Here is a 27,024-nt window from a genome sequence, read left to right on the forward strand (position 1 = left end):
TGGGAATTTGGGAAGTAGCGAGTCATTTCCAATACAAGTGTCTCTGACTACTTACTAGGGAGACTCGGCGATGAATTGTAAGAGTTTATAGAAATATGTTTTTTTTTTTTTTTTTTGGAATGGAATCTTTGCGAGGCCAACACAATGTTTGACCACAAAAAGATCCATTTGTATACAAGAGATGAGGGTGGATCTAGAAGTATGATTGATTTTATAATAGTGGATGAAAGACTGAGGAAGAAAGTGCTAGATACTCGAGCATACCGCGGTGTAGGCCTCGACACAGACTATTTTCTGGTCGTAGCCCGATTGCGTGGCCTCTTTGAACGGTGGCGACACCGAAGGGCCGAGCCTACGAGTATTTTGGACAAAGTGAAAGTGGAAAACATTCAAGGAAAGGAAAAGAAAAACGAGTATGTAGAGAAACTGTAAGGAAGTTTTAAAGGTATAGAAGAGATAAGTGTGATTGAAGATTAGTGGGATAAATTTAAGAAAGGGGTCGTGAATATTGCTCTTGAGGTATGCGGGGTAGCTAAAAGAAGGAAAGGAAGAAAGAACTATAATGTGTGGATGGATTAAGATGTACAAAAGGCTGTGCAAGAAAAGAAGAAAGCGTGGTTGGATCGTGATGGTGGTGGTTGGGATTGGATGATTAGCGACAAAAGCTAACCATAAAGTTCAAAAAGCAACGGACGACGAGATAAAGAAAGTGAGAACGAAGTATAAAAGATTGAAATTAGCGGCGATAGAAGTTGTGTCTAGAAAGAAAGAAGGACGAAAGGATAATTTTGATAGAAGGCTCACTGAAGATTTCCAGTCAAACATAAAGTTTTCTGGAAATCCATCAAAACTGCTAGAGAAAAAACCTCTACCTCAAGATGGAAGTATTATAAAAGAAGAAGAATGTGTGTTAAATAGATGGAAAGAGTATTTTAAAAGTTTTTCGAAAGAGAGGAAGTGCAGGTACAACATACGGCACCTTCCATGGAAGAGAGTATAAATGGTGATGAAAGTGAGATAAGCATGGATGAAACAGTGAAAACGTTGAAAAGTATGAGATTAGGTAAGGCTGCAGGGTATGACAGGATTACCGTCGAAATGTCGAAGGCTGGGCATGGCATAGTGGCTAGCCAGCTGTACCGCCTTTTCAATTTTCTGCTGGCGAAATGGGCGTAGTACCGGGAGACTGGTGCAAAGCCGTAATCGTCCCATTGTACAAGGGAAAAGGGTCACGGGAAGACTGCATAAATTACTGCGGTATAAGCCTCCTCAGCGTCGTCGGTAAACTGTATGCAAAAGTGTTGATTGAGAGGGTTGTAAATGAAACAGACGAAAAAGTATGGGATGCACAAGCGGCATTTAGAAAGGGAATGGGATGTACGGATCAGGTCTTTTCTTTGCGGTGCATAGCTGAAAAGTGTTTGGCTAAAAACTAAAAAGTCTATTGCGCGTTCATGAATTTAAAAAAGGCTTATGATAGAGTGATGAGGAATGAATTGTGGTCAGCATTGTCCGTGAATGGTGTGAGCAGTGTCCTTATGCGAGCATTGCAATCTCTTTGTAGTGATTCTAGTGCTTGTGTGAGGATAAACGGGACATACACTGAATGGTTTAATATCGAAAAAGGTGTTAGACAGGGATGTGTAGCGTCACCGTGGCTGTTTAATCTGTTCATGGACAATTGTTTGATATATTTAAAAGAGAATGAAAATGGGTTGAGAATGAATGAGTTACTCGTCAAATGTCTTCTCTATGCTGATGACCAAGTATTACTTGCGTCTTCGGCCGAGGATTTGCAGGAGATACTAACTGCTATTAGTGGAGCTTTTGTAAGAAAGGGAATCAAGATGAATGTAAAGAAGACGAAAGTGATGGTGTTTGAAAGAGATGAGGCAGTGTCAGACTGCAATATCGTGATTGGAGATGAACATATTGAACAGGTAAATGAGTTTGTGTATCTGGGTTTAAAGTTTACAAGAGATGGAAAGTGTGAGAGTGATATTGAAAAAAGAGTGAATGCAGGAAACGGGGTAAATGGAGCTTTGCACTCCTTTATGAGCAGTTTGAAGGTGTCTAACAAGTCTCGTTTGGCTGTGCATGAGGGGGTGTTGGTTCCGACACTCATGTACGGAAGTGAAAGTTGGGTATAGCAGAAGAAACATGAAAGCAGAATAAGTGCAATTGAGATGAGAGCGTTAAGAAGTATGATAGGAGTTAAACTGAGTGACAGGATAAGAAATAGTGAGATAAGGAAACGTTGTTGTTTGAAAGAAGATGTAGTGACAAAAATTGAGAAAGTTATGCTCAGATGGTTTGGCCATGTCGAGAGAATGAGTGAAGAACGATTGACGAAAAAAGTGTATAAGGCGAGTGTGGATGGAAGGGTCGGAAGGCGTAGACCTAGGCGGACGTTCCGAGACCAAATAATTGACGTCTTAAAAAAAGGCCAGGTCAAGAGTACCCTAAACCGAAAAGCGTGTATGAAGGGTATAATGAAAGTGGACGAAGCGAATGAAGTATGTAAGGATCGTAGCAAGTGGAAAGAAGTGGTCTCTGCCTACCCGTACGGGAAAAAGGCGTGATTATATGTATGTAAAAACATATTCTACATATTACCATATTTTTTATGCAGTTTTAAGGTAGAGGTTTTTGAAAAATAGGTTTTCAAAGTATACATTGCGACCGTTTACCCAAGGAGGTGGCTGATGAAAAGGTTAATAAATTTGTACACACAATATAAATCAAAATTCTGATCCATTATCTTACTACAACTACTAAAGGTTGCTCTATTATATTTCAAAAATATAAATTACATTTTGGATCCAATACTGAGATTAACAACGTCAAAATATTACAATTTCGCGGATTGTTACCAATTTTTGTGAAATGGCTCTTAAAATACAGAACAGAGGATAACAATAAAGTTACTTTGGTTTTAAATTTTTATTTGTTAGTGATCTTAATACTTACATTCTATTTTATAAAAATAAAGAAATATAAGAAATTATATAAAATAAAGTAAAACAAATATATTAGCTGACCCCGCAAACGTTGTTTTGCCATATATGTTATCATCATTATCATCACTTCAGCCTATCGCAATCCACTGCTGGATATAGGCTCCCCAAGTTCGCGCCAAAAATAGCGTGAACTCATGTGTTGCCCATAGTCGCCACGCTGGGCAGGCGGGTTGGTGACCGCAGGACTGGCTTTGTGGCACCGAAGATGCTGCTGCCTGTCTTCGGTCTGTGTATTTCAAAGCCAGCAGTTGGATGGTTATCCCGCCATCGGTCGGCTTTAAAAGTTCCAACGTGGTAGTAGAACTGTGTTATCTCTTAGTCGCCTTTTACGACACCCACGGGAAGAGAGGGTGGCTATATTCTTTACTGCCGTAGCCACACAGCTAACATATGTTATAAACCCCTTAATCCTCCCTCCCTCATAACTAAAGCGTATGAAAAATAGATGTTGAGCGATTCTCCGACCTACCTGATATGCACACAAAATTTTATAAAAATCTGTCCACCCTTTTCGGAAGAGTATTTTAACTAACATTGGGACACGACAATTTTAAATATAAGATATGTATATACATTTTATATTTTTTAAAATTACAGTGTCAAATTCACCACTGTGAGCTAGTAAAAATAATCTATTCTGAGAAAGAAACTAGGACAATATCTACAATGCTCTGTGGTTTCTGGTGATCACAATAATTTCACACTTAAATCACTTGTACACATTTTATTAAACTAGAGAAAAAAAAAACTTTTAATGTATATGCAAAGAAATGGCTTTTTAACCGACTTCCAAAAAGGAGGAGGTTTTCAATTCGACTGTATTTTTTTTTTAATGTATGTTACATCAGAACTTTTGACCGGTTGGACCGATTTCGACAATTTTTTTTAAATCGAAAGCTGGTGTATGTCAATTGGTCCCATTTAAATTTATTTGAGATCTAACAATTACTTTTCGAGTTATATCTAATAATGCGTTTTTACTTGACGCTTTTTTCGTCGACCTACGTTGTATTATACCGCATAACTTTCTACTGGATGTACCGATTTTGATAATTCTTTTTTTGATGGAAAGGAGATATCCCTAGTACAGGTTACTTAAATTTTGGAGCAGGATATCTGCTGTGCCCTACCTCAAAAAAAATATCCTATACACACATTCTATTCACAGGCCTAGGGAAATATAACAATTTTTATTACGATTTTTTGGCAAATTTATCTATAAATTTTTATTTTAGCTGAAGTTGCATATACTAAGGCTTAAAATATTCTTAAAACATCTGCAAGTCTCCCCGGACAATACTTTATCGTAAAGAATATTACGTTTCATTTACAGTAATATCTTATTACTGTTGAAGAACATAAAATTGACGAAACTTTTAATTCTACATAATTATGTTTATTTTTTAATGTTTTGGCAACATTTGTGGCTAAAACATTAAAATTTTGCCTTAATTAACCCTTTCTTATTTAACAACTAGCGACCCGTCCCGGCTTCGCAATGCTGATACTAAATATAAAATATAAAATAAATATTTGTTATGTAAACACAAAAAAATGTGTTTATTTACGTCAACTATCCAATGTTTTTAATAGTTATTTTGCTATTCGGGACGGAGGCAAATACAACAAATCAAAAAACATGAAAATCGGTCAAGCTGTTCTTGGTGCGTTATAACTGTTCGAACAAACCCGACTTTGTTTTATGTATTAAGAAGACTAGCTGACGCCGCCAACGTTGTTTTGCCATATATGTTATTAACCCCCCTTATTCCCCTCGCCCCCGCTTATAACTTAGGGGTGTGAAAAATAGATTTTGGCCGATTCTCAAACCCACACCACCCAAAATTTACAAAGAAACAACTTTTTCGAATTTTATCGCGGTTTATTAAGTTTTTTAAATTCCTGACGTTTCGGGTACTTTACAGCCACGGTCACGGTAGGACTGAGTGTTCTGGGCGTTTGTACTTGTGTATTGTGTATGTTTTCGGACCCATGAGTGAATCATAGTGGGGACCTCTGAGTGTGAAACGTTTTATTATTATTTATTATAAAAAACAAGATGAAACCAAAGAATTGATCAAACTTTTGGATTCAACTTTAAAAATAATCTTTTTATTTATTTATTTTAGTATTCGTTCACTATTAAATAAATTTTGAGCCCTACTAGTACTGGTATTATTGTGCCCGTGACTTCGTCCGCGTGGAATTAAAAAAAATATTATTCAGTTCGCAAAGTTACTGAATAAATAAATTTCTAAAATAAAAGTAGCCTAAGTTACACCTTATTACATCATCTATCTGCCAGTGAAAGCCCTCTCAAAATCGGTTCACCCATTTCAGATATTAGCCGGAACAAACAGACAGTAAGAGAGATTAAGTAAAAAGCGGTTAATTTAATATTACAAACAGACACTTCAATTGAATGTATCATTTATATTCATCGTCTCAAAAGTATATTTTATAGAGCGTGTAGTATTTTTTTTATTCAAACATTGTGAGAGTGAGAAAATAGAGAAATATTGAGATTTTCGTTAAATTTTCGAGACTCATTTGCCCCAACCTACTCATCCTACTAGTAAATCCGCCACTGCGAGGACTACTTCTTGTATTTCGACTGTTAGCTTTGTTGTTCACTATTAGATTTATTAAAATACTAGCTGACCCGGCGAACTTCGTATCGCCTAACACAAACTTTATCGTATGGTATTAAAGTTCAAATTGACTTTTAAGTATTATCACAAATCTTTTGTATGGGAGTATAGAAAAGTATTGTTTTTAGACTATTTAAGGAAATTTAATTTTTTTTTTTGAATTTTTCTCTCCTTAAGAACCATCCTCGTACTTCAAGGAACATTTTAAAAAAAGAATTAGCGAAATCGGTCCAACCGTTCTCGAGTTTTGCGCTTAGCAACACATTTTGCGATTCATTTTTATATATAAGAAGATTGGATGACAAGCTTAATAAACTGATTTATTGACAAAAAATTGTTATAAATTCTTGCCTGTAAAGACAACTTTAGTTCATTTTTCCAGACAACTTAAGCTAACTACATAGCTTATAATAATAGGTCGGGGAAAAAGTCTTCGTATTTTCTAGTGAAAAATTGCAATAAAATCTTTTGCTTGTATTGTTTGTAACAGACTGGTTTCGATACAGTGAAAAGGTAATGTTTTAAAAACGAAATTAAAAAGTAAACCCCAGTTTCACACCACGTTTCATTTGTTATTTGATCCAACGAAAAAATTTGGTATATTTTAAAGTTGTACTTTAAAAAGGGAAAAAATGCGACTCAAACCGGGAAAATTTTTTGTATCGTAACGTTTTCAGTCAGGAAATTTTGATGTCAAAGTTGTAGTTCGCTTTGGCCGCCCAGTTACGTGGCATTTAGAAAAAGTGGAGCTAAATCGACATTGGAGTAGTGACGATAAAGCTGAAGATCTGAGAATTGGGTTATAAAACTATTTTGACCTATTTAAAAAGGGCTGGCTATAAAAAAAGCTCGATATATGGGTTCCACACGAACTCACTGAAAGAAACCTAACGGACTGTGTACTCATTTGCGATTCTCTCTTAAGAAGTAAAGATAACGTACAATTTTTGATAAGATTGGTCATTGGTGACAAAAAGTTAATCACCTACGATAAGAATGTACGAAAGAGAAGGTCGGTCAAGCTGCACAGACTATCGCGAAACTCGGGTTGACACGCAATAAGGTGATGTTGGATGTATGGTAGGACTGGAAGAGCATCATTTATTATGTACTTTTCGGATTTCTACTGTCAACAACTGATGAGCTGAGAGTTAAGCAAGAAATTGAGAATAAGTGGCCAGAATTGATCAACAGAAAAGGTGTGGTCTTTCATCACGACAACGCCTAACTCTCATTCAACAAGCATTGAGAGAGTTCAACTGGGAAGTCTTAATGCATGGACCACATAGCTTCGATCTGGTACCCTCAGATTTCCATCTAATCCATCTGTAGGTCAGAATTCAGAATTCAGAATTCTTTAGGTAGCGTAAAGATCACGTCAAGAAAGGACTAAAAAATCTACTTGTCGCGGTTTTGTAATGAGAAGTCCTAAAATATCTACAGCAACGGAATCTTGTCACTACCTACGAAATAACGGCAAGTTATCGAACAAAATGGTACTATATTATGAGTAATGTAAAAAAAGTTTGTAAAATCTTATATTGAATATATATAAAATACGAAGAAATTTTTCCCCCGACCTAATATGAAGATTATACACTAGCAGTTTTCATGGGCGTATTTACCCTAGGACCAAAAGTGCCACGGCCCGGGGCAGCAGGCTGCGAGGGGCAATGCAAGTCCTGTATACGTAGGTACTAAATAAATAAAATAAAAATAAAAAACGTAGGTACTAGTGAAGTAAAAACATAATCGATTTGTGCGTAAAAAAAGGTCAGCAGAAATATATTTCCTGTAACTAGATAAATTTATGATATAAGGCTAGCCGAAATATAATGGGTATTGTTAGTTTCATGGAGTTTTACAAGACAATATACGGAATAGGTGCTAAAAAAAAGTCAGCCGAAGAATTCCAAAGAAAATAATCGATTAATCAATTTTTTTTTCTATAAACATATTCCTAATATATAGTCCACTTTTGCCTTTTCCCCCTTGATTTATGGGACGGCAAACTATTCGTTTGGTCGCTGTATTTTAAAATACGCCTACTATAAAAGTAACAATCATTAACATACCTAGCATATTGCCGATATAGTGATAGAGATTAATCTAAACACGCTGTGCGTGTTGGTGGTAACGATTGCATTAAAGTTTTCTAGTAATGGCTACTGCTCTCTCTTTCGTATTTTTATGCTGTTGATAGGCAGAATTTTGCCGGCATCTTATGTGTGCCGCCCGGGACCATGCAACCCCCTCCCCCCAGGAACGCCACTTCAATGAACAGTGTTGGACTTGTCAGTTTTTATTACAAGGGTAATTAACAAATGAATCTATATCATAAAACATTTCTATGCTCCGTTTTTATTCCTATCCGAATTGAGTGTCAAACGGCAAATGGGCACTAAGCCCAACCCAATCCTTTTTATAGTGACAGCTAGTGCCTAAAAAAAAAAAAAAAAATTCGATATTCCTAATAATACAAATATCCAAGTTTGAATGCGTGTTTTGTGAGGAGTTATGAGGTGAAGTATGCTTTTTTAGTTATCGGTTAGCGTTAGAATAGTTGTCTGTAGAAAGATTGCTATTGCAAACTTATCGCGCATTTTTGGTATACGCTAGGTATACATTCGGATTTCCTGACCTTTTATTTTCTTTACGTACTAAGAAGATTCTAATAAAATTGAGAATGCAAAACTACTGTGTTTTGAAAAAGAGGTGTGAGACTACGAATCAGTGAGATTTACATTTTATTAAATATCTTACTGGTATTTACGTAATAATATGTATGTTTTATTGTGAATATTTTATTATCGTTTATCGCGCACTGTGTACAAGTAATTTTCGCTCTAACAAAGTGGGAGTTTGGTAAGTATATTAAAAAAAAAAAAAAACCATTTTATTTTAATAAACGGCAATTTTCGATCGTCTCTTTTATTTGATTTCTAACCCTGACTATTTACACAATTCTAGAAATTCGACCGTGTTCAACCGCGATTTTCGTTTTTTAGGTTTTAGCTAAACTTCAGATTGTATATCAGATATAGGTCTTAGGAATTTATTCTTAGCTGATTTGGATTAGCTATAATAGGTTCGTTTACATTTTAGGCCGAACAGGAGTTTCAACAACATCTTAACAGTTTGAAGATCAAGACCGAAGATGGTGGGATCCGTTGTATGGTGGAACGACGCGGGCGGGATATTTCCGGCAAATGGATATACTTATGCTATCCTTGTGCTGCTATGTGTAGCGGGGAGAGCATTTTACAGGTAACTAGTGTACCGGTAATTTAATTGATTTGCTGGCTGACATGACCTAGTGCAGTCATTTAATGTAGCCTAGTCTAGCCTTGACGCTGGACCTCACCCAGCTTGTAAATTGTGCTACCAGGGTACCAGACGTAGACTCTCATACCGCCAACTACTTAGACCTATTTTTAACAACTGATCCAGACAGGTACTCAATAACAGTTTCTGCACCACTGGGTACTTCTGACCACTGTCTGGTAAAATCAATATCCGTCTGTTCCCCACCCGAAGAATCCCCATGTGGCCCAAGACGAGTGTGGCGATATAAGGCAGCGGATTGGGATGAGATGCGTCACTTTTTCTCGTCCTATCCTTGGCGAGAGGTATGCTTTTCTTCTGATGATCCGTCGAGCTGCGCTGAAGCCATTACCGCGGTAATAAGTCAGGGTATGGAATATTTTATACCATACTCTGACGTAGCGACAAATGGAAAAGCTCGCCCATGGTTTGATGCGGAATGCTATCGTGCAGAAGCCAAAAAGCGGTCGGCATACACTGCATGGACTGAAGCTCGAGCGCGCAAGTCTCCAAATTCTCGGAATTTGAAGAAAGCTTTTAACAAAGCCGCCAAGGCATGTAAAAGGACGTTACGCAGGACTAGATTCAACCATATCAGCCGCATTGGGGCCAAACTAGCTTCTTACCCTTCTGGGAGCAAAGCGTTTTGGTCCCTGGCAAAAGCCGTTGAATCTAACTTTTGTCGGCCGTCACTTCCACCATTGCTGAGGACTGATGGATCACTGGCCCATTCTGCAAAAGAGAAAGCGGATTTGTTTGCATCTCTTTTTGCAGAGAACTCGCGTCTGGTTGTTGCAGGAAAAGCACCACCAATCTCAACTCGTGCTGACTGCATTATGGCAGAAGTACGCATACGCCAAAAAGAGATCCTTAAAATCCTGCAAACTCTAGACGTAAACAAGGCCAGCGGACCGGATGGTATACCAGCGATAGTCCTGCGTACCTGTGCCCCTGAGTTGTCTCCACCTCTTACACGCCTGTACCGCCTGTCACTTAAGACTGGCAAAGTGCCGAAGTCTTGGAAGCTTGCCAACGTGCAGCCTGTGCCCAAAAAAGGTAGTCGTGCAGACCCTGTCAATTACCGTCCCATCTCGGTCACATCCATACTCTGTAAGACTATGGAACGTGAACTAAACAACAAACTCTTGGCCCACTTGGAAGGTAACGATCTCCTCAGCGACCGGCAGTACGGTTTCCGCCAGCACCGTTCGACTGGGGACCTTCTAGTGTATGCCACACATATTTGGAGTGAGGCCATTGACAAACACGGCGAAGCACTTGTCGTGTCTCTCGATATCTCGAAGGCCTTTGACAGGGTTTGGCACGCGAGCCTTATAAGCAAGCTTCCTTCATATGGTATTCCACCTGGCCTTTGCACTTGGATTTCTGACTTCCTGAGCGAACGTTCAATACAAGTTGTCCTTGACGGGTACTCGTCGGACCAAAAGGCTATCGACGCTGGTGTTCCTCAGGGATCAGTCTTGTCCGCTACCCTCTTCCTGCTGCATATTAACGATCTGCTCGTCCCCGGTACCTTTGGGTACGCTGACGACTGCACAGTGACGGACAGATACTTTTCGAGTGCAAGGGCTAGTAAGGATGTTATCCAGTCTTGTCGAGAGGATATGGTCAGCCGCTTGAACGTCGCCCTCCAGGCAGTCTCCGAATGGGGCGATGCCAATCTGGTCACGTTCAACGCTACAAAAACACAGGCGTGTGTGTTCTCCTCTAAACGGAGCCCTTTACACCTGGCTCCGACTTTCCGGGATGTTTCTGTGGAAATTACCGACTCCCTACAGCTCCTCGGTGTAGAGCTATCGTCCAATCTGAACTTTGGGCAACACATCGAGTCCAAAGCAAAAACTGCAGCAAAAAAACTAGGTATTCTCTCTAAGGTCAGGCGATACTTCACTCCAGAACAGCTGCTTCAACTATACCAAGCACAAGTTCGGTCTTGTATGGAGTATTGCTGCCATCTTTGGGATGGATCCGCCAAATACCAACTGGCAACTTTGGACTCGGTGGAAAAACGAGCTAAGAGACTCATAGGTGACCCTACTCTGACAGACACCAAGTTGCAGAGTCTCGATCATCGGCGTAGGGTAGCTCGTCTGTCGGTGTTCTACAAAATATATTTCGGTGAGTGTGCGAAGGAATTACACGATCTAATTCCCCCAACAACCTTCCGCCATCGGGACACTAGGCGCGGTCGATCGTTCCATCCTTATGTCGTCGATATGCCACCTACGCGCACAAAACGCTTTGGCTCTACTTTTCTGATGCGCACAGCTAAGGAATGGAACTCGTTGCACGCGTCTGTGTTTCCCGAACGATACAATCTGGGTGCCTTCAAGGCCAGAGTGAATAGGCTGTTATTAGGCAGGCATGCTCCACCTTCGACCACATCGTCACTTAACATCAGGTGAGATTGTGGTCAAATGCCTGCCTATTTGTCATAAAAAAAAAAAAAAAAAAAAAAATGTAATATGAAATTATTCAATATTTATATTGTTTAAAAATGTAATTATACATGGCAATTTTATTTTAGACTCATATATCTGGGAAGAAGCACAAGAATAAGCTCTCCATGAAAACTATTTGGCCTCTGAGTATTTTTGAAGAACATCCATATGTATTGAATGAAAAAGGAGTCTCAAAGACAGCAGGTATTAAAATATAGACGTACTGGATCCATCTTAGTAATTAAACCTGTTAACCATGAAATCCATTATTTTTTGTTATTTCATTAAATATATAATGTCGACGCCTTAGCGCAACGGCCACAACACTGGATATTTGTCGTGGTCTGCGCGTTTATGATGGTTCATTGGGTTTTTTTTTGGCCCCCGAAATAGAAGAAAATTCTGTAGGGCCCGTTAAGTGTGAGGCGTTTATTTTATTTATTTATTTTAACGCATAAACAGCCACAGAAAAAGTCCTGCAAAAGATGGCACAAGAGGTGGAAGACTTCAAGAAGACTCCCTCAGAGCTGGACCTGAAGTACGACAAATTTCGTAACGTGCGCTGCCACATCCAGGAAACATTGGATAATGTCAAGTAAGTTGCTTTTAATTGTCATTTTATTCTTAAATATTAGAGAGTCGCCGAATCATTAAAATTTAATTACTAACTTATTTACTATTTTTTTTTAAAGTTTCTAATACTTTAGTGAGAAGGTTCTAAGGGAATAAAATACTTAAGAAATAAGAAAATCGCAGAAAACGTAACGACCATTTAAACATAAACTGACAAACTATTTTGACTAATTTTTTTTGTTTTATACAACTAGGTCGGCAAACAAGCGTAGGGCTCACCTGTTGGCAAGAGATTGCCTTAGTTTATAGACGCTCGCAACGTCAGGAGTATCGCAAGCGCATTGTCGACCCTAACCTTAACGCTCCCCAGGAGCTCTGGTCACTATAATCACCTCGAAAACACAATACTGTTTGAAAGCAGTATTATTTAGCTGTGATTTTCTCGTAAAGTCGAGGTACTTTCTCGGTCGGTTCGTCCAGATTTTGAGTGGGATATTTTCTGCTGTACTCTACCTGAGTATACAATAAATGCTTTGATGATAATTATGTTACCGTTTCTATCGTTCGGTAGGGCTCCGCTGCTGGGCGTTGAATACCTGGTGGAGCACCCGCCGGAGGAGGACCACCACGAGCCCTCGTACATCTGCGTGCTGTGCGTGAAGCAGGGCTACCCGCGCACCATTGTCAACCACCTAACCTGTTTCTGGCACCGCTACCACTACCTCGTGAGTACTGCACGTCCATACGAACATCCACACACACGTAAAGCAGAAGTTTAATGATTTACAATGATAACAAAGTCTACCTCATACAAAAATTACTGGATATATTATAATTAAGTTTTCTGTTATGTACTTTTTGTTCTTTAAACATTTGGTTCCTAAGTTAAAAAAAAATAGTTAAGAGGCTCCCCCTTCTCAATGACCTTGAGCATTTAGATTTTGCCACACCCCATCCACCCGCACTTCACTTGATCAGTGTTACGTAAAGGTTATTAAACTCGGCCATCTACCGGCTCTAGCTTGTACTACTAGGACATGCGATTGATCCGTTTCTAAGACCAAGAGCTTGCGTACAAGTTGTGATCATCCATAATTATTATTTAATTCTTCTTGTAGTGTCGATCATTTAGGCTCTAAAATTATATTAATTACTAGGTGTGCCCGCGACTTCGCCCGCGTGAAATTTAACAAAAAAGTTATTGTTCAGTTCGCAGTTATAAAATACATGAATTACTAAAATAAAAGTAGCCTAAGTTACTCCTTACTATATCAGCTATCTGCCAGTGAAAGTCCCGTCAGAATTGGTCCAGCCGTTTCAGAGATTAGCCGGAACAAACAGACAGACAAAAATTGTGAAAATGCTATTTTTGTATATGTATCGAGTATACATTCATATGCATTTAGTAAAAAGCGGTTATTTTAATATTACAAAAGGACACTCCAATTTTATTTGTATATATATATATACTAAATTTATGTTTTATTTTATAATGTTATCGGCTCGAGAGACTAGATAGACCACTAGTTTAAACTAAGCAGCGCTTAATGACAAACTTTATATTCGTACACAGCTCAAAATGAACAATTTAAATTATTTTTTTATTTAAAGTAAATATAATTGCAAAGTTCAAAAGTAAGTCTGTCTGTCTGTTACATTTTTATGCCTATCTTGGATTAAAAAAGTAAACAGATTTGCGCGTAAGCACGAGCAGCGAGCGATGGCGAGCGACACAAGTTCACCGTAAGGCACAAAGGCCTCTGGCCGTCTGCCGCGGGCCGCCCGTCGCCCGGCAACTCAGACCCGCTGACCAGAAATTATATTTTTACGATTTTCTAATAAAATTCTGCACTTAATAAAAAAACCCTCCTGTAGAATTATCAAGTACAGGATTCTTAATTAACAAAAAAAAAAAAAAAAACTTATTGTAAGTAGAGAAATTAGAAATCCTATACGATTTTTGTACGCGAAAGGAGGTCCAGGTAAACAATTATTTCTCTTTATTTAGAGAGTTTTATACAATTATCTTACAGTCACATTAATAAACTGAATCAGAGTTACAACATATATTGCAACATAGATTACTTTTTAGCAATAAGATCGCTTGGTTGTACAATTTGTTACTATAATTGCTTGTAATTTTAATTTTGTTCTTTATTTAAATGTGCAATAAAATATATTATTATTATTATATTTATTTGATATTTTTAACGTAACTTTAACGTATACTTTATAGCACATGAAAATGGGCGAATTTTTTAAGATCGATTTTATTCTATGTTCGAATTGTACACACTACATCTTCACTATTCTATGATATGTGCTTAAATAGCATTGTTACAAAGAAGTTTTATTAGCAAAGTTGGTATTTATTGTCAATATAAAAAGCAACGCGGCCTAGTTGTGACTATCGTATGTGGTGGGTATTGGACTAGTGTAAGATAATGCTCGGTTGACATACTAATAAATGGTTTGTAAGCTAAACGAACCGTTAGATTTAGAACACTTCTTGTTCAAAAATATAAAGGTTCATAATCAAAACGAGCCGTTTCTTGGATATAGCAACTGTGGCTTGTATCAGTAATCATATAACAGACTGTTTGTTGTTTCTAGCAACGTCACTTTGGCAAGGCATGCGCGCTGCTGGCGCCGTTCCGTTCTCAGGGGAAGTACCGCGAGGGCGTTTCCGTCATCATGAATCGCCTCGCAACGCGCATCGAGGACAAATACGGCCGTCTGAGGCCCGTCAACGTCGACAAGGACGTCTACGAGCAGGAGAAGTATGTGACGTCATAGTACATTAAACTTGCGTTAGATCAGCGACTTCCTAAAGTCGCACGCGGGGCAAGTATCGCGAGCGCATCACCGTCATACTGAATCGGTTGGTCGCGCGCGTCGACGTCAAGTACGACCGTTTGCGGACCGTTAACGTCGACACGGACGTCTACGAGCAGGAGAAGTATGTAACGTCATGTCATCATATGTACGTCGTAAAATGTACTACACATTAATTTCATTAAACTATTAAACTTTCGTTAGATCGGTCACGTCCAAGTGACTGGAGTCCATGTCCTAGACTATAAGCGACGAATAGACTTAGTTTTAATCAATAAAGATATGTATCAACATCAATTAAAATTGGGATTGATTTGTTATTTATATATTACTAGCGGACCCGGCAGACATTGCTACACCTACCGGGTCCAGTTGTGTTTTCAAAACATCCATGTACCCATAGAAATATATGTACAAAATTTTAACAAAATCGGTCGAGGCGTCTAGTAGTTCAGTGACAAATACACGCACAGAAGAAATATTTATATAAAGATGATTAGTTAAATTTTTGAATTCAAATTTTATTTCATACTAAACATTAAATATTAGTCAAGAGTTAGTTTTAATTAATTAATTTTTATACATATGTAGTCCTTAATTAAATTACTAAGTAATCATATTTTTTCAGAAATCAAATCCACCAATGGATCTTTAAAGGGTATCACTTCAGTGAAACGGATGATTGTACTTTTGAAGAAGTTGTCGATGCTGATTTAATATCATCTCTCGGTGAGTTCATAAATAAAATTTTGTTATAATATATAAATTAATATTTATACTGATTACTATATATAAAATATTAATATTATAGGTTTTGAGAAATTTAAAATTTATTACGTTCATAAAAGCACACATATTTTTGCATAAGAGACCCTGTTTGTTTGAGATAGATATAAATGATTATGTAAAACAAATAACATTTTAACAAGAAGACTTATTTTATAATATTGCTATCTCATTTGTATTGTATTTCTTGTTGCAATAGTTGTAATAATCCTATTCTTTTGTCCTCAACAGATACTGGTAACAAGCACAATATAAGGTACGAATTAATATTATTATGTTTGAAAAAAATAGTTAAAATTATAAAAGTAACTTTTTTAAATTTATATCTATTTTTAAAGAAATCGTGACCCGTCACCTCCCGTCGTCGCCGCCCCCTCGAAACCTACTAATAATAATGTAAGTATATTACAATAATAATCGATTGACATCAAGTGAAAATTTTCGCGTGTCGAGTTCCTCACTCACATGGCACGGTAAACAAACAATCGCGAATAACACTTGACTTCACGGGACTTAACACGATTTCCATTTCGCGGTAAGACCCGTAGGATCAAAAGTAACAATACATAGCCTAATTAATTGTTGAATTTGTGAATTAAAATAACGTTTGAGTTGCAGAATACAAGTAAGCTTTATTAAGAGAAAAGTTGTACACGCTATTGCTCATAGTCACAGAGTACAATATATAAGAGACACAATACAATGTTTGTATGTATGTATGTATGTATGTATGTATTGCCACTAACGTTACCTTATATTTCCTCCTTTTTTTCCTTCTTAGTGTGAATTTTACTAATACTCAATTTTGCACACCTACAAACGTCTGCTCTTGTACATCATAAGGTTGGCTGGTAGAGAATGCTTTTAGCATTAAGACCGCCTTTTTGTAGCGACTTGAAAAAATGGAAGAGTTTACTCAATGCGATATTTTTTTTTAATGTATGTTCGGGTTCTTCGTCGTTTATGAACCGGTTTTGATAATTCTTTTTTTGTTGGAAAGGAGATATCCATGATAAGGAAACCAGGATCTGATGATGGGATCCCAGAGAAATCGAGGCAAACTCGAAAATCCGCATGACTTTTTATTGGGTGTACCGATTTTGGTAATTTTCAATTTAATCGAAAGCCGATGTTTATCATGTGGTCACATTTAAATTTCATCGGGATCTGATTACAACTTTTAGAGTAATCTTTGATAATGCGTATTTATTTGACTAATTTTTCGTCTACCTACGTTGTATTACTTGTCGATATAATTGAAGTCGGTTTTTTTTTCGTTTGCATGCAAACACAATTATGTACAATTCTTTAATGCATTTTGCAATAAAGTATTAATAAATAAATATATAAATACTACAGAGAACATATTACACGAAAGATTAACATTATTATTATATTATACTAGCGACCGCCCCTGCTTCGCACGGGTGCAAAAACTATCAGTGTTCCTCTACTATATTATGCATATACATATAAGCCTTCCTATGGAACCATTCTATTTACTAAATAAAAACCGCATCAAAATCCGTTGCGTAGTTTTAAAGATGTAAGTATATAGACAGCGGGAAGCGACTTTGTTTTATACTATATATATAGAATAATATATATATATATATATATATATATATATATATATATATATATATATATATATATATATATATATATATATATATATATATACTATATATATAGAAAGAATAAATTAATTACAACACTAGTAATAGCAGAATACAATCGATGTGGTAGAGTCAATAGTCCGAACAGTCGCGACCCTATGTGTGTGCCGCAGGCGGCGCGGCGCGCGCCCGCCACGGAGCCGCTGTCCGACGTCAGCGACGAGTCCGAGCCCGCCGAGCGCGAGCGCCGCGACCACAGGTACGCAGCGCTGTAACTGTCGCCTACCGATAGCTGTCCGCTACTAATGACTGACTGCTAATGCTAAGTGACTACTGACGACAACTGAGGTAGGGCACAGCAGGAATTTCCTGCTCAATATATGGAGCAGCCCGACTGGGGTAGTACCTCGACCTTACAGAAGATCACAGCTAAATAATACTGTTTTCAAGCAGTATTGTGTTCCTGTCGGTGAGTAAGGTGACCAGAGCTCCTGGGGGGATTGGGGATTAGGTCGGTAACGCACTTGCGATGCTTCTGGTATTGCAGGCGTCTATAAGCTACGGTAATCGCTTACCATCAGGTGAGCCGTACGCTTGTTTACCGACCTAGTGACATTAAAAAAAAAAAAAAAAAAAAAACTCAACTGTATCCTACTGATAACTGACTGCTGCCGTCAACTATCTCCTACTGATAACTGTTTGCTACTGGTAAGTGATTGCCAGTGCCAAGTGTCTACTGCTGAAATCTGTTTATTACTGTCAATTGTCGCCTACTGATAACTGTCTGCTACTGGTAACTAACTGCTAATGTCAAATGTATACTACTGACAACTGATTAATACTACCGACTGTTTTCTACCCATAACGGTCTGTCAACGGTAACTGACCTAAGAGCGATCGTTACTCATAGTAGGAAATATATCCACTAACCCGCAGTGGAGCAGCATGGTGGAATAATCTCCAACCCTTCTCCTACACGGAGAAAGAGGCCTATGCCCAGCAATGGGATGTTTCAAGACGAATCTTCACTAGTAACTGACTGCTACTGTCAACTTTATACTCGTACATACTGACAACTGTCTACGACTGCTAACTATTTACGACTAATAACTATCTACTACTGTTAGCTGTCTACTACTGGTAAATGTTGCTACAGACAATTGTCTAGTACTAAAAATCAACTGTTACTAGGAACTGTCTATACTTGATAATTGTCTGTAGCTTATAACTCTCTGTGGAGGATAACTTTTCTATAACTTTTATAAAATTATAAAAAAATTATAGTTATAGGTGTCAGTCGTCAGTAGGTGTGTAAAATGCAAAAACTATATATTAAATTATAGTTTTTGCATTTTACACACCTACTGACGTCCATTCTTATACATCCTTAAGTTGGCGGGTAGAAATGCTTTTAGTCTAATGCTAAAATCATTCTAGCTATAAAGACTAAGGTGGACTGCCTATTTGTTGTAGTGTTTTTGCTGTTGAAATGTGCGGTAAAACATTTATGTAAATAAATATAGAATATATGGTTTATTTATTTTAATTAGGCAGAAACTAGAGTCGAAGCGCTACGAGCCGTATCCCGATAAACGCAAGTCGGAGAATCCATTCCTTTCGCGATTTGCCATAAAGAATAAGGTTGCTGGTTCTAAGGAGAAGGTAAATAATCTATATAAATAAAAATGAATGTTGCTAAGCGCATAACTCGAAAATGGCCAACAGTCGACCAATTTAGTTAATTTATTTTTTTGTATGCTCCTTAGGCCACTTTTGCACATTTATAGTTTATATAGAAAAGGAGTGCAGATTGCTTAATTTTTTTTAAAATTAAGCTTAAAAAGTACATTAACGCCGAGTTGCACGAAAAGAAATTAAAATTTAAGTAGTGATTAAACTAATTTAATCGCAAGAATTGTATGAAATTCTTGTGATTAAATTAGTTTAATCTCTACTTAATTTTTAATTTTGTTTTGTGCAACTCGGCGTAATTGATTTAGCCTATAAAATTTTATTACTGGGCATAGGCCTCTTTCTCTCTATAGGAGCTAATTCACTGTGTGTATGTTACTTCATACCCTGCTTTATAAAATTAGTACTCATTATTGCAGGTTGGCAAGAATAGACCTTTTCTAAAGATAAGTCTAGCAGACGCCTTTGCACATATAAAAATTGTATTTTTTTAAAAATATAACTAGGTCGCCAAACAAGCGTATGACTCACCTGATAGTAAGCGATTACTATAGTTTATAGACGCCTGCAACATCAGGGGTACCGCAATTGCGTTGCGGACCCTAACTCTAACTCCCTTCATGAGTTCCGGTCACCACCACGAGTACAACACTGCTTAAAGGACTTATTATTTAGCCTTTTTATCATTGTATTTCAAATGTCTTTTTTCTTTTTTTTAAGTGCAACGTAGGAAATAATAAATAAATAAATAAATGAATATCTACGCAACACACACACGGTCGTCTGTTCCTAAAGTAAGCAACTTAATGCTTGTGTTATAGATAACAGCCGACTGGTATAGCTACATTTTTTTTTGATAAACATGCTTATAAATAATACATATATAAATATATAGATAAATATATACATTACACCCAGACTCAGGGTGGGAATCGAACCCACAACCCCCGGAGCAGAAAGCAGGGTCACTACAAACTGCGCCAACGGGCTAGTCAAATAAAATATTTATACGTTAAACATATATAATTAGCAAGGTGTCGCCCCCAGGTGGCAGAGAGTCGCAGCGGGCAGCGGGCGTCCAACTACGAGTACAAGCACAAGCTGGCGGCCGAGCAGCGCCAGAGCGCCGAGGAGCTGGCGCGCAAGGCGCTCGCCTACCACGAGAAGAACCCCGAGAAGCACCCGCTCTACCCCGACGAGTGGAAGAAGTTCTGGAACCGGCGCTACAAGGAGATCCAGACCGGTGAGATTCGCTACTGAGCCGTTCTATTCGTTTATGTTGCGTCTTTCGAAACAGGTATCCTTCCGTTTAGGGGCATATAGACAGTAGACGTAGGCACCACAGACATATTTGAATAAAAATATTTTGTGAAGACATAAGTGATTTAACAGTAAAACTCAGGTGATTCGGTCACTGACTTGACATTCAAACCACGTTAGTTCGAAAAATTAAAAAAAAAAAAACTTTTAACTATGTCAAAATCGTGTACCCATTTGATACCTAGTAAAAAATAATGAGATGACATACATAAAAAAATACAGTCGAATTAATAACCTCTTCCTTTTTTTGAAGCAGGTTAAAAATTTACCATTGCTATGTCAATTATCGATTGATCACTGATTTGAGAAGTATGATTTACATTAGTGCATTTTATATAGAACACTAGCTGACCTGGCGAACTTCGTATCACCTTATTTTTTTCTGAAATATAATAATAACATAATATATCAAAATAAAATATAGCCTATCTTTTAAGTTGGATCAAACTGCACACGGTGTGCAAATTTGACTAAAATCGGTTAAGTAGTTTAGGAGTCCATTGAGGACAAACATTGTGACACGAGATTTATATGTATTAAGATAAGATGTTCTGTGAAAGTGCGTTTTTTTTTTTCGATCACAGAGGGCAAGGACCCGTCGAAACATGACTTCAAGCCAGAGTGGATCGTGTTTTGGACGACACGCATGAAGGAGCTCCACGAAGAAGAGCTGCGAGCGACCGTCACCGAGATCTACCGCCGCCTGTGCCTCACCCCGCCCGACCGCCTCGACGCCAGGTAATCATTTGATCGATGCCCTCTAACAGTCACTGGTAGCCGGTGCCGGCTGGATGGCTAAGCCAGGTGGTCAGATCTTGCGGCGTACCCTGGGGAAGGCTTATGTCCAGTAGACTAGAATAGATTAATGGTGATGATGACGATTTAACATCCAACTGCTGGGTGCAGGCCTCTTTCTTCGTGTAGGAGATGGGTCGAAGCTTAATATAAATAAAAATAATAATTAAGTATTATATATTCTTTATTGAACACCAAAATAGAAAAAAAGTATTTAAAACAAATTACAAAAGCCTTTTTGTCCAGGCAATCTTTGGATGGAAACTGAAAAATAATTCTAGGTTCCGTAGAGTGAGAGATACGCATAGTGTAACCAACTTATAGGATGGAGAGTAGTAAAGATAAACGTAAAGAAATCTGCGTGAGTTATTTAATCAATGTTTCATATCTTATAATATAAATATAATTAATTGTTTTTAAAGTGATTGCCACCATTTAAAAACTACTTGACGGATTGCGTAAGCTTCGTGCGTAATTTTCGTGGTAGTTAGTTTAGTTAAAAAATTAGGTAATTTTTATTTTATCAAAATCAAAAATTGCTTTGTTCAAATATGCTTCAAAAGTACCTTTGAATCGTCATTTCTTTATTTTATTTATTTATTTACATCAAGACTGGTGTGTTTTTCCAACTCCAAGTTTCTGTAGGAACTTCCAAATTTTAGAAGTATCAGACTCTTCATTTAAGCGTCCATGAATGTAGCGTCGTTGCTTATCCCTACATATTGTATTGCAGCGATTCCTTATATTTTTATAATTCTCGCAATTTCTTATATTGGGGTTAGCCCTATATTTAGCCTTCGCTTTATACTATTTATGTTGTAGATATTTAATGTCTTCGGTAAGCCAGGGTGCTGGCAAATGCTTTATTCGAACTGGACGAACTGGAGCATGTATGTTGTACAAATCAGTCATAAGTGAGTTAAAAATTGTAACTCGTTGATCGATTGTATCAACAAAGTGAATCAGAGACCAATCGATCTTGTTTGCATCTTCACGCAAACTAATAAGGTCCATACCACCAAAGTTACGAAGCAGAAGAATCCTTGACTTAGCCTTGGGAGGTTTTATTTTGTACGAAAGGAAAAGAAGATCATGATAAGAAAATGCAAAAGCATTACACTGTCTATGATTTTCTACATGTTCAGTGGAAAAAAACTATAATTAAGAAGTTAAAATTTGAAACTACTACGGATTCGAAATGTAGATTTAATATAATAAATAAGTATGATTATTTTGTTGAACAGGAAATCTCCAAATCATCGCAAATCGTCTGAGCGCCGTAAATCTTCAGACCGCGTGCGATCATCGGATCGTCGTCGGTCTCCAGAGTCCCGACACCGGTCACCTGTGCTCCGGAGGCGTAGCCCGGAGCCCCGGAGACGATCGCCATCCAGGCGGAACTTTAACCCACCAAAACGTGAATATAGAGACCGACGGTGAGATTTCTAATAACACTAATAACAGACAACGCGTTGGTGCAGCCAGCACATCCCACTGCGATGGTCAGTGCTGTGATCGCTGCGCCATTGTATTGTGCTTTTCCGGATCCCCGACAAGGCAGGAAATCCTACTGGGAGCCGTTGAGTGTGAATCGTTTATTTATTGTTTTCGTAAAAGTTAATACATATCTTAATATCAGATTTACTTATTGGCCACATTCCTCAAAATGGCTCTTTATGAACTTTCTTTCAAAAAAAAAAAAAAAAAACGCTGGACAAACAAACATTTACATTATTGTCATCATTATTACAGCCTATACAGCCCACTGCTGGACATAGGCCTCCACAAGTTTACGCCAAAAATAACGTGAACTCATGTGTTTTGCCCATAGTCACCACGCTGGGCAGGCGGGTTGGTGACCACATTTATTATTGACACATTGATTATTATTGTATTTAATATAAAATCTATTTTTGTGATATTTGAATGTGATTTGCGACATTTGTTGTTTCGAAATATAAATCGATAACACATTTCTCTCTTTACAATGATATGGCAATTCAATAAATAATTAAATATAATAAATTCGTAGGTCTCCAGAGCGTCGCTCACCCATACGGCGTCGTTCTCCTCTGCGACACTTGCGTACGCGTTCCCGCAGTCCCATACACAAGTAAGATAAAGTAATACCTTTTTTCTAATACAAATATTATTTAAAAACAAAAAATCCATTCCTAAACTTTTGAAAGGTGAGTGTTATTTATTGATAGCACAATCAAACATTAACATTATTATTGTTTCAACAGCAAGGAAAAAGAGTATTTACTGTACCCGGCCATAAATAGTGATTCAGACAGTCAACCCTCCACGAAGTTGAAATTAGCTTATTGTCTCTTTCCAAAGGTCGATGTATATTATTTTTGGCTGGCTACTGTAAAAGAATCCTAATATGCAGAAGTAAGAAAAATTATAGATGTCTACAAAATTGGATAAAAATTGGTTCAGTAGTTTCGGACTTACACACCGATAGCAGAACCACTTGACGGGTCCAATTGAGATAAAAACTATCCTATCTCCCAAGTTGGACCAAATTACAGGTGCTTACAACACTTTATAGATAATAGCTGACCTTGCAAACGTTGTTTTGCCATATATGTTATTAACCACCTTAATCCCCTGCTTATAACTAAGGGGTATGAAAAATAGATGTTGTCTGATTCTCAGACCTACCTGATATGCACACAAAATCGGTCCAGCCGTTTCGGAAGAGTATTGTAACTAATATTGTGACACGAGAATTTTATATATATATTTTCATGTTAAAGTATAACACGATTTGATTCATCTAAAACAAAGATTTATTTATTAAATACAGATAAGTTTTACATAACAAATATTACTATGAACTAATTAGGTAGGTACTAACCTAAAACAAAGAATCGACAATTAAATATTCATGCTTTACTATTCTTATTATAAAATTTTAAATCGTTCTTTGCACTTTTAAATTGAAATAAATTCACAAACACAACTGAGTTTTAAAGAAGTTATAAAGAAAACATTAATAAATGTAACTATTCGATTTGAACAAAAGAAAAAAAAATATGTTTTTACATTCTCCCCACTGGTAGCTCCCTTTTGTGGCTGAATTGATAGTAGATACTGATAGTACATACTCAAATGTCAATGTCTGTGTCAACGTCAACACAAAGCTTACATATATTTAGCGTTATCTTTTTTGAACAGACTTTTAAAAAGGAGATTTTTATAAGTATAAATAAAACTCCTCAAAAAAGTCACTGCTAAATGAATAACAGCAACGTTTGCATTTCAGGTCAGAGGGTCGAGACGGGCGGGAGATCCATGAAGGGCGAGCTCGTCGGGCTCGTAGTCCGCTGTCGCGTCGCGAGTCGGCGCCGCGCAACCACAGCCCCGCGCGCGCGCCCGTCGTCACTGACACCGTTCTCATCTCTGACGAGGAGCTCAAGCCGTAAGTTGGCAAACCCGGGGACCGATTTAGTGGAGGGCATCCTAGGCTAAAGTCCCGAGGCTTTCATGAAAGAAGGGCTATCACAGTAGTCTTTGAAAAAAAAAACAAATTCTAATGAGTAAAAACTAGTAAACAACTTTTCCTTAGATTTTTTTTAAATGTTTTACTTACACATACATATAGTACGTAATATAGTATAGTAGGTTATCACTACTTTGTTGCCCCAAAGCCTCTAGACCTCTAAATCCGTCTCTGTCAAACCTCCTAACACGCCCTAATCTCGCGGTGTTTTTGTAACTATTTGAATGCAAAGAAAAGGTAATGAAACAAAACTATGTTTTATTTCATTACCTTTGTTAAGTCTATTTAATTTCGACTTTTTTTTAACCTCTCACAGCTCGTAAGGTTTGTAGATGTTTTAAACCTTCCTTAATAACGCCGAAACAATGTACTGTTGAGTATTTATTATTTATCGCAAATGGTGTTACAATAAATCGTAATACGTCGCAGCGACGACGGCCTGTCGCCGTGGAACTCGGAGGAGTCGCTGGGCTCGCTGCCGGACGCGCGCTCGCCGGTGGCGCGCGGCTCGCGGGCGGGCAGCGTGGGCTCGCGGGCCTCGCGCGCCTCGCGCGTCTCGCGCGTGCCGTCGCGCCGCCCGCAGGACTTCGGCGCCGCCGACCACGTGGTGGCCACGCTGCGCCTGCTCGTGGCCCTCGAGGACTACCTGGGCAGCCTCGGACCCAAGGTCGTCGACCTGCTCGCCGAAGCGCTTAAGATGGAGAAAGTTCGTGCCTACTGTTGTTTTATTTGTTTTAAAATATTCTTACACAAATTTTAACTCTAAAATATTTGGTCGTAAAAATATTATCAATCTTTAATAATAATGAAACAACATTTTTCAATTAACAAGCGATTCCAATATTTTTTAATTATCTGTGATTTCTGAAAATTAGCTATCGCTCGTTTTGTCCGTTAAATATATACGGATGTCACTCGCTCGTGACAGGAGAAGGCGAACTCGTCCGAGGAGCTGCTGGAGTCGGAGCGGGCCGTGGTGCTGATCGAGACGGCGAAGGAGAAGCTGAAGGGCGCCGTGCAGGCGGGGCTGGTGCCGGGCGGCGCCGCCGCCGCCGTGCGCGCCGCCGTGGTGCGCGCCGCCGCCACGCTGCACGAGGCCGACACGCGCACGCGCAAGCGCAAGGAGCAGGTCACCCCCGCTATACGATCGTTATTATATCCTATATTCATGTCCCAGCTGAAAATTCCATTAAAACGTTTATTTCTTTACTTTTTTATGAAACTAATAGTAATTTGTGGAGCAAAATGGACATACAATTTATAAATAACATTTTAGCATTAGGTACATAACAAACTCGGGTAACATACCCAAAGTATTGAACAGGAAGCGTCGGTGGCGGCGAGCGGCGGGCAGTCGGCGGTGCCGGTGGCGGGCGTGGGCGCCGTGGACCGGGAGGAGATCGCGCAGCAGATGGCCGCCGCGCTGGTGGCGCAGGGCAAGACCGACGTCACCGCCGAGGAGCTGGCGCAACTCGTCGACGCCGTCGTGAGTATATCGTGAGAGATCGATGAGCCGTGAGCTTATTTGCTAACCGAGTTATATATCAAAAAACGGTTATCGTAGCCTATAGGACCCTGAAACACCAGAAGCATCGCAGTGGCGTTGCTAAATCAAATTTCAGATCATTTTCAGAAGCTCTGATTAACTTACCACAGGCACACAACACTATTTTAAAGCAATATTATTTGACTGTAATCTTCTGTAAAGTTGTGGTACTTCACAACTCAAGATTTAATATATATGATACAATTGTTAGTTCATTGTTGACTGTAGATTTGTGATACTTGCATATTTGTCAGATGATTGTGCTTATTGATAAACATTATTTGATACGAACTTATTATTATTGGACACATCCTCTGAGTAATAAAATTGATTTAGAAAGTATAAAGATTCGATAAAAAACTGAACAGCTATTCTTTTAATAACCGTCAATATTATTATGTCGGCCACCAACCTGCCTCCCCAGCGTGGTGACTACAGGCAACAAACATGAGTTCACGCCATTTTTGGCGCGAACTTGTGGAGGTCTATGTCTAGCAGTGGACTGCGATAGGCTGAAGTGATGAGTGATGAATATAATGGCTAGTTCTTGAAAATTAAATTATATTTTTTTTATGAAAACAGACATTACAAATTAGGTAAATTAAACGATGCACTTGATTTTCTTGGGTATTATTGTTCGTTTTTTGTTTTTAATTAGTCTTGTTACTGTAATAAAGGACCATGCATGCCATCATAACCAACTTTTTATCTTTAAAAAAGAAAAAAAAAAAAGATGTGTTATCAGCAAACTATACAAAATATCACAAATACCTTAGAATAGAATAGGAGGAGATATGTGTTAAAAATAAAAAAGGATTAGTTCTTTTTTATATTCATTAATTCCGGTAAAAAATGATGTACAATAACATTGTAATGAAAAAGTTGAATTT

General features: G+C 38.1%; 1 protein-coding gene across 1 annotated transcript in view; it reads left to right on the top strand.

Annotated features, from left to right (window-relative positions):
* The window catches only part of LOC123658970 (uncharacterized protein CG7065-like), a 33,855-nt gene that overhangs the window by 4,272 nt on the left and 2,559 nt on the right, over nt 1-27,024 (top strand). Inside the window, exons 4-21 of the mRNA XM_045594262.1 lie at nt 8,777-8,938; nt 11,544-11,661; nt 11,920-12,052; nt 12,602-12,755; nt 14,644-14,810; nt 15,494-15,594; nt 15,883-15,907; nt 15,990-16,047; nt 17,444-17,529; nt 18,821-18,932; nt 20,010-20,205; nt 20,867-21,020; nt 22,322-22,513; nt 23,110-23,190; nt 24,352-24,507; nt 25,018-25,294; nt 25,517-25,717; nt 25,913-26,074. Of these exons, the coding sequence (XP_045450218.1) occupies nt 8,777-8,938; nt 11,544-11,661; nt 11,920-12,052; nt 12,602-12,755; nt 14,644-14,810; nt 15,494-15,594; nt 15,883-15,907; nt 15,990-16,047; nt 17,444-17,529; nt 18,821-18,932; nt 20,010-20,205; nt 20,867-21,020; nt 22,322-22,513; nt 23,110-23,190; nt 24,352-24,507; nt 25,018-25,294; nt 25,517-25,717; nt 25,913-26,074 (2,535 nt within the window). The remainder of the gene's footprint in view (nt 1-8,776; nt 8,939-11,543; nt 11,662-11,919; nt 12,053-12,601; nt 12,756-14,643; nt 14,811-15,493; nt 15,595-15,882; nt 15,908-15,989; nt 16,048-17,443; nt 17,530-18,820; nt 18,933-20,009; nt 20,206-20,866; nt 21,021-22,321; nt 22,514-23,109; nt 23,191-24,351; nt 24,508-25,017; nt 25,295-25,516; nt 25,718-25,912; nt 26,075-27,024) is intronic.

This window comes from Melitaea cinxia, chromosome 2 (assembly GCF_905220565.1).
Source record: "Melitaea cinxia chromosome 2, ilMelCinx1.1, whole genome shotgun sequence".
Taxonomy (NCBI): Eukaryota; Metazoa; Arthropoda; class Insecta; order Lepidoptera; family Nymphalidae; genus Melitaea; species Melitaea cinxia.